At 33.8% G+C, this 10,721-nt stretch overlaps 1 protein-coding gene across 1 annotated transcript; it reads left to right on the top strand.

The window, feature by feature from the left end:
* The first annotated feature begins 6,891 nt into the window (after positions 1-6,891).
* LOC145574941 (ethylene-responsive nuclear protein / ethylene-regulated nuclear protein (ERT2)) lies at positions 6,892-9,245 on the top strand. Its single transcript, XM_081632837.1, has one exon. It carries the CDS (start codon positions 7,165-7,167, stop codon positions 8,947-8,949), a length of 1,785 nt encoding a protein of 594 aa, XP_081488963.1. The 5' UTR covers positions 6,892-7,164; the 3' UTR covers positions 8,950-9,245.
* Positions 9,246-10,721: the final 1,476 nt, after the last annotated feature.

Genomic DNA, 10,721 nt, shown 5'->3' with positions numbered 1-10,721 from the left:
AAACCACAACAAAAGATGGGTACAATCATCATTACCAAGCTTTTGTTGCATGTTTATACTTTGCATCTCTTTTTCTTTCTTTCTTTTGGAACCGATACCATTTACTCGGGTCAATCTAACTCCAATGATAACATTATAACGTCGACTTAGAAGAATTAATCAGAGCTTGTAGAGTTGCAGGCTGGTGTATACAAGAAAACGAGGAGGATAGATTGTCCATGGTGAATGTCATACGAATTTTTGAAGGAGTCATGGAAGTGGTTAATCCTCCAATTCCAAGATTTTTACACTATGTTGCAGAAATTCCAATGGATTCTACAGCTTACCTTTCATGCATTACTGAATGATAACCAACTCAGCAAATCGAACAAATTTTGTATGTTAGTCATTTAAATGATAATTTCACTATTCTTTCATAAAACTGTAATAGGCCATGCATGTTCTAAGAAGATAAACTAATCAAAATCTACACAAAGTAGCAAAATAAGTATTCCACTATTTTTTGGAAATTCTAAATGGTGGCCTCAAAGATTTGGATTTTCTTTTTGGTGAAAACATTTTTTTTGTCATAGTTTCTAGTGGATATAAGGATTTAATTAAGTCTATTAAGTGTACTTATTTCATTAAAAGGGAATTAACCAGTGATTTAAGGCTAACCTTTTAACTCTAATTAGTTAATTTACTAACTTACTCCCAATTAAATCCCTCCTACAAACTCTCCATTTTTGTACAGTTTGCTGAAATATGTGTCATTTTCAAGTAGATCAGTTGGCCACAAATCTAATTTTGACATCCTTGTTGTCGTAGCAGTAATGGAAACTAGGATACTTAGGCACCATATATCCATTTTTCCTAGTTAAATCCTCATACTCAATGATCAAGTCAATCCACATCACTTTATCAATATCATCAACATGAATACCAACCACATTCTCAGCAGTCTGAAATTTCAACACTAATTTATTCATTCTGCATAACATCACACACCATAGATATATAAATAAATAATCAAATTTCATTTGCATAATTCACACATCACACAAGCACAATCAAATTTCAAGATTACAACACAACACAATACCAAATGACAGCTAATGACTTGCTATTTAAATAAACTTAACTTAATTCTCGAAGACAATGGTAATCTGGTGAGTAAAAGTATGTCAGAATCTAACAAGATTCTGTGGCAGAGTTTTGATCACCCTACTAATACATGTCAGGTTCAATAAGCAGTCTATAGTTCTAATGATTTCTCATTTAAAATAGATATCAAGACAATGAGTTCTATTAGTCTTGAGAAAGTGGGACTAAACACGGTTCTTATGCTGCAATACCATAATGCTCCACTGTCCAAATTAGTAAAAAATAATATAAAAAAGTTTAATAATAATAATAATACTCCGTAATAATAATAATAATAAATAAATAAATAAATAAAAATGAAGTGATGCATGTTCTAAGATTTTGTTCTAGCAAGATAAACTAAATTCTACACAAAGTAGCATAAGAAGTGGTTTGTACTCCATATAATACGAAGTACTTCTTCCACTAGTTTTTTATAGCAACAAATTTTTTTAATGGCCAATCTCTGCAAACTTTGATACTACTAGTAGAGTGAGCTTACAAATATATTGAAAAATCGGTTATCATGTGAGATCGCGATCTCATTAGATTAGTTTCAATATGCTATGGAGTATTTCAAAATTTCAAAACTTTTACTTATAGATGGTCAAAATTTGTCGTGGAGTTTGTAACAAAAATTATCACAATCTATTAATAACGACGGATCGAGTGTTTTGGATGAGTTGATGGCTTGATGTCATATTGGATTGTTGCCGTTGGGGAACCAAGACTTCTTCAGGATCACTTGCTTATTGGGCTGTGTTGGCTTCCTGAAGTGGATAATAGAGAAGATTGGGCCATTTTAGACGTACTAGTGAGTTGTGAGTCTTTTGACAACAACCAAATTTTTATAAAAAAATTAAAAAAGGATCATCATCTCGCTCATTCTTTGTACTACCTTTGTTTCATAAAGTACTAATTACAACAAAGGAATTTTTTTATCTCTCATAAATAATTCTAAGAGTAAGGCAAAGGCAGCTGTTCGCCAAGCAAAAGAAAAGGCATATCAGGAGGTTTATGAAAAGCTTGATTCCAAGGAGGGAGAAAGGATCATTTATAAGATGGCAAAGAGAAGACAAGAGGCAAGGAAGGATATTGGCATGGTGAAGTGTGTCAAAGATAAGAACCAAATGGTCCTAGTGCAAGAGGAGGGCATCAAGGACAGGTGGAAGGGGTACTTCGATGAATTATTTAATGGAAGTAATGGAGTTGGGATAGGAGATACCTCTATGAGTGATGAAGAAATCAACATGGAGTATGTGCGAAGGATTAGGAGAGTAGAGGTGGAGATTGCACTGAGGAAGATGAAACCTAAGAAGGCGGTTGGCCCTGATGGGGTACCGATAGAGGTGTGGAGGTGTTTGGGTAAGATTGGTATTGATTGGTTAACAAACCTTTTCAACAAGATATGGACGGCTACAAGGATCCCACAAGATTGGAGGAAGAGCACCTTGGTCCCGGTTTATAAAAACAAAGGAGACGCTCAAGATTGTTCTAACTATCGAGGAATTAAGCTTATGAGCCATACTATGAAGTTGTGGGAAAGGGTGATTGAACAAAGGTTGAGGGCATGCACAAGCATTTCAGATAACCAATTTGGTTTTATGCCTGGGAGATCTACTATGGAGGCAATCCATTTGATAAGACAAATGATGGAGTTTTATAGGGTAAAGAAGAAAGATCTTCATATGGTCTTTATTGATTTAGAGAAGGCATATGACAAGGTGCCAAGAGAGATACTTTGGTGGGCAATGTTGAAGAAAGGTATCCCACGAAGGTATGTAGACCTAGTTAAGGATATGTATCGGGATGTGTCAACAAATGTGAGGACATGCGGAGGGTTGACAAAAGATTTCCCTATTACAATCGGATTGCATCAAGGGTCTGCATTAAGCCCTTTTCTTTTTGCAACGGTTCTAGATGAAGTAACTAGACCAATTCAAGATGAGGTTCCATGGTGTATGTTGTTCGCAGATGATATCGTTTTGGTGGATGAGACTAAGGATGGGGTTAATGTCAAGTTGGAGCAATGGAGGCAAAGGTTGGAATCTAGAGGGTTTAAGCTAAGTCGGAGTAAGACTGAATATTTGGTTTGTCGTTTTGGCACTCAGAGGGGGACAAGCAATGAAGTGGTGAGTTTGGATGGAAAGGATTTGACCATGAGTGAATGTTTTAAGTACCTAGGGTCGATCATCCAGAAGAATGGTGACATTGATCAAGACGTGACCCACAGGATTAAGTCAGGGTGGCTTAAATGGAGAGCGGCCACGGGAGTGTTATGCGACCGCAGCATTCCCTTAAAGTTGAAGGGAAAATTCTACAGGACTGCCATAAGACCAGTGTTGCTCTATGGTACAGAATGTTGGGCTTCTAAGAAAGAGCATATTAAAAAGATGGAGGTTACGGAAATGCGCATGTTAAGGTGGATGTGTGGAAACACTTTAAGAGATAGAATCAGAAATGAGGTTATTCGCAAGAAAGTAGGTGTGGCGGGCATTGTAGATAAATTAAGGGAAAATCGTCTGCGTTGGTTTGGACATGTAAGACGGAGACCCGAGGGTGCACCGGTGCGACGAGTGGAAGAGTGGGACCATGGAGGGATTAAACGAGGAAGAGGGAGACCAAAGATGACTTGGTTGGAAGGAGTGAGGAAGGATATGAAGTGCATGGATTTACGTGAGGATGAAGTTTTGGATCGTAAGGGATGGAGGAGAAAGATTTATGTTGATGACTACACGGAATAATCAAATTTGGTTCATGTTAGCCGACCCCACTTTTGGGATTAAGGCTTTGATTGATTGATTGATTGATTGATCATAAATAATTCTCTTTTTTTTTTAAGGTAAATAATACTCCTTTGTTGCAATTATATGAAAAGGATGGAGGTAGTAAGATTCTTACTTCTTCGCTTATTTTGTAGTTGATATATACTTTATTCATCATATTTGATAATGCATAAGTTTAACAATTAATTAATAAGCTAATCAACAAGGACTGATCCCCAAATCTAAATTACCCCAAAGGGTGAACCGGGAAAAAAAAATTGATATTTCTTGAGAAGATTCAAACATGATTCACCATAATTATGTTCTATCATATAATAATATTGAAAGTTAAAACGCATTAACTTAAAAAATGAGAAATTTTCATATAATTAAATTGAGTTGATGAGAAATATCACAAACTCAATTCATCTTATTTGACAATGTATAAGTTTAACAATTAATTAATAAGCTAATCACCAAGGACTGATCCCCAAATCCGAATTACCCTTAAGGGTGAACCGGGAAAAAAAATGATATATTTCTTGAGAAGATTCAAACATGATTCGCCATAATTATGTTCAATCATATAATAACAATATTATATGTGGATAATGTTGAAAGTTAAAACGCATTAACTAAAAAAATGAAAAAATTTCATATAATTAAATTGAGTTGATGAGAAATATCACAAACTCAATTCACAACTACAATAAAGTTCTGTAAGTTAAGATAAAGATTTGAAAATTGTTCAAATTTCGTATACTTATGCTCTATTTATCTCGCCTCATTTTCACTCAACTAATAAGTTCGAATAATAGTAACAAAATAACATAAGGATAATAAGTTTTAATTAGATTAGACAAGAGGAATAAGATATAATAATAAGACAAGATAAGATAAGGTAATATAAGGTAAGATGAGATGACACTTAATTAGTATGAATAAAGATAAGGGCTAATTAATAACTAAGGTAAAATTAAGATAAAGTAAGTTCAAGACTTGTGTAGAGAAAAAAATTAAAGAAAATAAAAAATAAAAAAGGTTCAAGACTAAGGTAATACTACCTTGAAAACTATTACATGCATTAATTCAAATTGACTATGTCTATAAAAAAAAATGTGGGATGAGTCTATTATTCATGTTATGCATGGTTGGTATGTTTGGTATGTTATTAACTTATTACTATGTTGAATTACTTGAATACAATACTAGCTAGTATCTCAAAAAAAAAATGTTGAATTACTTAAATACAATATTTCAATAAAAGCATGATTAATTCTTAACTAGTTTTATACTCCATACAATATACTCCGACAGTCCGTAAGATAAATTATATTTATTTATATGATTGAGCAAGATTTTATTACATATTTCCACATGCACTTAAAAGTTTAGACAACCACGTACATGCAGTGAGATGTTGAAGATTGAAACCTTGAGTCCGCAACTATGACACCACGAACACTCACGAGCGAAGCTCAAAATATTAAAAATATATATATATACACTTTGTATAAATAATATACATAAATCAAATCAATAATCTTCCTATTGATATTTCTTATGATATCTGTGAATGTAATAGGTAGTATGAAGATATATACTTACAATTGATTACAAATATCCTAGAGGAGTACCCCAATCAAGTCGGCTTATTTGTCTTCATCGTAGGACGCATTCAATAAAGATCTTTGATGATCTGTCTTAATGAATCCAAAAAACATAAATATATTTTCATCAAGAAACATGGGGAGCTACATAATTTGATTAATTTCATTACACCTATGAATCTATGATGACGTGGATGTTGGACGCACCATAACAAACACTAATTATCTACGCACTACATAAGAGCATTTTATGCATGGCTTGGACAATGCCTTGAGTTCTTACATTTAATTTCGAATTATAATACGAAGTATTTGAGTTAGAAGATGTAAGTATATAATGAAAATAGCAAAAAAAATATCACAATAAATATCATCAATTCGTTGCTCCCCCACAAAAAATATCTCAATCGTTTCTTATTAGTGTTGAGCTCAAATCACATTATTCACACTTTCATATACTTCATACTTTGCATTAGGGCATATTTTGTTCACCTTAACTTCACTTTTTAGGTCTAATAATTTCACATAAGTTAAATTAAGGAAAATAAGTTTCAATATGGATTACCCAAAACTAAAATAAGTTTATGTAAATTCGGATAAGATAAGATAAGTGAAAATCAGGTGAATAAAGTCCCGTTCACTTCACCTTATTTTTGCTGAACTGAAATTATTTTTGCTGAACTTAAAATATTTTTTACTGAATTTAAATTAATTTTACTAAACTGAAATTATTTTTACTGATCTGAAATTATTTTTACTGATTCTCTATTATATTGTTTCTTTAAAGTTACTGATTTTTACTGAATTGAAATTATATTTTACTGAACTTAAATTATTTTTACTGAACTGAACTTATTTTTATTGAACTAAAATTATTTTTACTGAATATTTTTTTTTTAAGATGAAGTAAACAGGGCCTATTCACACCCTCAATATTTCTAACTAGTGTTATGGTATCTATTCTTTCTTTGCTGAAATAGAGATGCACAAGCTCGTGTGGTCGGCTTCAATTATTTTCATTTGCTGGTAAAAACACCATTTTTTTTTCGAACCCATGAATTACTCTTTAAACCTGAACGTGTTCTTTTCAAACACGTCAACACAACCGGATGAATATTTTCACGTTAACGTATTCGTATTCAACATCTACATCCCTTCAAAGACCCAAATGCAAAAATAAGACAATTCAAACCTTCCTTATATAGGGCAAAGATGTGTACAAAATACCCCACTAATTTAGCTTATAAGACCAATAATTAATAATCATACACATTCATGTCCTATTTCAAAGGAGTTCAATTTAAAACTAAGAAAATAATCTTAACTTTGACCAAGTAAAAGGTGTACATCCAACCTTTCCCTTTCAAAAGTCTCCTCATCACCTCTTTAAAAAACCTTCCAATTTTTTCTTAACAAATCAAAATCACATGAACCCACACACTTTACTCTCACTTGCTTCTTAAATTTCCCATTACTTTCCCCAATTTTTTCGCTTCCCACATTCTTTCTCTTTCTCTCTCTTCTTCTTGGTTATTTTTTCTTCTTCCAATTAATCCCCAAATCCCCTTTCTTGTTCCTTGTTTGGATGAATTTATACCCAAAAAAATCTGGGATTTTGAGAGATTAATTTTTCTGGGTATCTTGAATTTTTGATTGATTGATTAATCATGCCATCTTTATGGAAGAAACAGAAAGGGAATCGGATTTCTCGGCTTGTTGCCGACTTCCAAACAGGGCCTAAACGAGGTGGGTCCCTCGTTGTTGAAACTGGGTTTCCAACTTCTTTGATTGATCTATTTGTTAAGAATCGTGATAAATTGAAGAAACCCAAATCAAAGCATCACAAATCTAAGAAGAAGAAAGCAAATGAAGAAGATCTTGATGAACAACACCGTTTTCCAAATTTGCCCTCGGTGAGTGATTCTTCTGTTTCTGTTTCTGGGTCTGATTTTGATGCTTCCAGTTGCTCAGTTGTTGAAAATTGTCAAGAAAACGTTGCTCAGATTGATAAAAACGGTTTATTTGTTGATGATTGTGTTTCCCATGAAAACCCTGTTGTAGATATGCATCATCATCACGATTCTTGTGAAAATGGTAGTGATGAGGAAAGAAGAGATGTTTTCAAGGTTTCGAATTCGAGTTTTTTAGTTTTGTTGTCAATTTTATTGGGAACGGTTGTTCTTGCTGTTGTGTTATATACTAAACGGTGGTTTCTTGCGTTGATCACATTGGGGTTTCTGTTGTTGATGTTGTTAGAATATGTTGGTAAACCGTGTTTCGGGTTGTTGAAACCGTGTGAGAATGTCGTTTCGATGTCGATTTTGAAGGGGGCTTTGGTTGTTGGTGTAGCCTTGTATACAAAGTGGTTTGTTGTGGGGATTACAATTGGTGCTTCGTTGTTGATCTTATTGGAATACGCCGGAAACTCGGCTTGTGCGTTGTTTAAGCCTTGCCAAGATGTTAAGAGGAAGTTGCAAGGAATTTTGCCACATTGGTGTTCTTCTAAACAAAGTAGGGAGTTTGGGGCAAGGAGTGGGAGAAGTGTAGTGTTGACAAGGTCTCTTCTTATTGGTTCGAGGAGGGAAGTTCGTAAAGGAGGAGATAATGATCGTTTTACAAGTAGTGATTCCGATCAAGATGAAGTTAAAAGTGAGGATAGATTGAATAGGGAATTCGAGCCAAAAGTTGGGAGTGATCATGCTTCGAATAAGGATTATGAACGAGCCTTTGATGATGGAGAAGCCCTTTCTTCTAAAGGGGAAATCGAGCAATGTAGTGGGATTAATTTCACTCTTGTTAACGAGAATCCTTTGTTGGTTGAGGAAGAATCACAGAACAAGCCCATGTATAAAATGTTAGACCATGAATTGAAAGATTCCAAATACCCGAAGAGCTTAAATCTCAGTGGTCCTGTTAGATATAGTGACCTGGTAGCAGAGAAAAGAGCCATAGAAGGACTAGAAAAGGGGTGTGAAGACTCCGAATTGTCTGAATTGGTTAATCAGGATGTTAAATGTAAGAAAAACAAGAAGTTTTGGAAGAAATTTGTACCCAAGAAGATGCATAAGAAAAAGAAAAATAAACACGAAAAAGAAAACAATGCTGCATATACTCCTGATGGTAGTCAAGACACTGAAACTGATTTGGAGGACGATGGACATGAAGAGTGTGAGCAGGAAATAAGCGAGGAAGATGGATCAACAGCAACATCATCGGTTGAGGAAGATGAGTGTGGAGTTGCTGATTTGGATGTTGCAAATGCTTGCTTGACTGAGATGTTACAACTTGATAACAGACTCTCTAAGCCCTGTGAAATGGTCAAGGAAAGATATGGGAACTTGAAGTACTTGACTACTATGATGATTCCACTCACTGGCCTTATAGGAGGCCGGATGTTTGCTGTTGGATTAACTGTAATATGCTGTCTGGTGTTCAAGATGGCGAGAGGTTAAGTCCAACGTTCAGTTCAAGGGAAATCAAGTGTTGTTATTATTATACATTACCCTTTGAAGTTTCGATGTAACTTAATTTTTCATTTTTGATTTAGATGTGGTTATCTCCTTATCTTCTGATATTAGAGAAGGTGCTGGTTTATACACATCCTATGTGAAATTGTGCTTAGAAATGAGTATAATTTTACAAACAAATCTTAATCATTGAAAACACAAAGATAGTGTTAATAATTGAAGGCCAAAGTTTGGCTCATATATTGAAACATCAGATTCTCATATTATTGGGATTTTCTTTAGTTTGGACAAGTGTTTCTAAAAGTCTTGTACTATGAATACATGTGCTCGATTTTTACTGTGCATCAAATGAACACAAGTGTATGAGAAATGATTTTGGCATATCCTTAATTGATTTTGGCACACCTTTATCTAAGAAGAGCATAGGGGTGTGCCAAAATCAATTAAGGATGTGTCAAATCAATATCCCAAGTGCATACCCAAAAAAACATGATATTATGATAAAATAACTAGTAATATGCTTCTTTCATTTTAAACTATTGCTCAATCAAACAACACATCTCATGTTCATTCATTACAATGTCTTCTTTTTATAGACGCACTTGTATTCTATTGGATATACACTATACAACGAATATGGTGCATATGTGTCCATGATCTAATTAAGGAAGAGATTTAATTTCTTACTTAAAGTTCACATGCATGAAATTGACAGACTTGTTTTAATATAAGCTTATGAGTTAAGAGTGTTAATCATACAAGATATTTAGTGGTAAGTAAAAGCAATAAAGCCAAAGATAAAGGAATTCAATCATGCAAGGCAGGCGTGTTTGTTTTTAATGGTGTTGTTGGGTGCTTGGAATGTAGCCCCCACCAAATAAATTGGTGGCTATATGCTTAATGACACGCTTTTAATTAAGGAGTGATATCTTTTTCATGGAACATTATCATTTTTGTCATGCAATGACTACAACAAATCTAATGGATCATTTTAGTGCGTTTCATTTTCTTATTTATTGTCTAACCACTATACCATACTGTTTTATGGTCAATATTGGGACATATCATCCTAATCCTTTTTTTTTTCGGTTGTGTAGCTCCATCCTTGCACCGGGCAAGGCTAATGCTTATCAATTTATCGCAATACTCCTTTTGTTACAATTTGTTTGTATTATATTCTTTTTATTTGTTCGCCTTATTCTATTAGATTAGTGGATATTATTGTCTTCTTTATATGAAGAATATGAATAAAAAAATAAAAAAATAATTAATTAAAAAAGTATAGATTAGTTGTAGCGATCATGTTAGATTATTAGGAAAATAATGGAATTTTATTATTTTTTTTTTTTTTGGGTTTTAGACAGCCACAAGGGCGGGGTGAGAATCGATCCCAAGATCTCCTGAAATCGGGAGGGAACTCTAACCACTTGAGCTATCCCTCACTCTCTAAATAATGTAAAAAATTCCCTTCATCTTTGCTCTATTTTCTTCTTTAACTTTGCCCCATACTACTTTTAGATAAAAGGGATTCTAAATTTACTCTCTCACAAGTCACAACCACTATATTTACCCTATTGAATTCTCATTCATAGCGATTTCTTTCAACCAAAAATTAAAAAAGTACTCCTATGAAGCGAACAAAAGGAGGTGAAGGGAGTACTGTATGAAAGAAACGAACCAAAAGAATAGTTGAAGAGGTCTTTAAAATTTGAGAGAATACTTGAACATAGTGGCTAAATGGCTTCATTTTTTCTTAT

Source organism: Chenopodium album, chromosome 13, assembly GCF_948465745.1.
Source record: "Chenopodium album chromosome 13, dcCheAlbu1.1, whole genome shotgun sequence".
Taxonomy (NCBI): domain Eukaryota; kingdom Viridiplantae; phylum Streptophyta; class Magnoliopsida; order Caryophyllales; family Amaranthaceae; genus Chenopodium; species Chenopodium album.
The sequence above is the reverse complement of the archived record's forward strand: the minus strand, read 5'-3'. Positions and strand labels throughout refer to the sequence as shown.

Excerpts from the sequence above, each read along its gene's own strand:
- LOC145574941 (XM_081632837.1), top strand. The coding sequence starts at position 7,165 with ATGCCATCTTTATGGAAGAAACAGAAAGGGAATCGGATTTCTCGGCTT.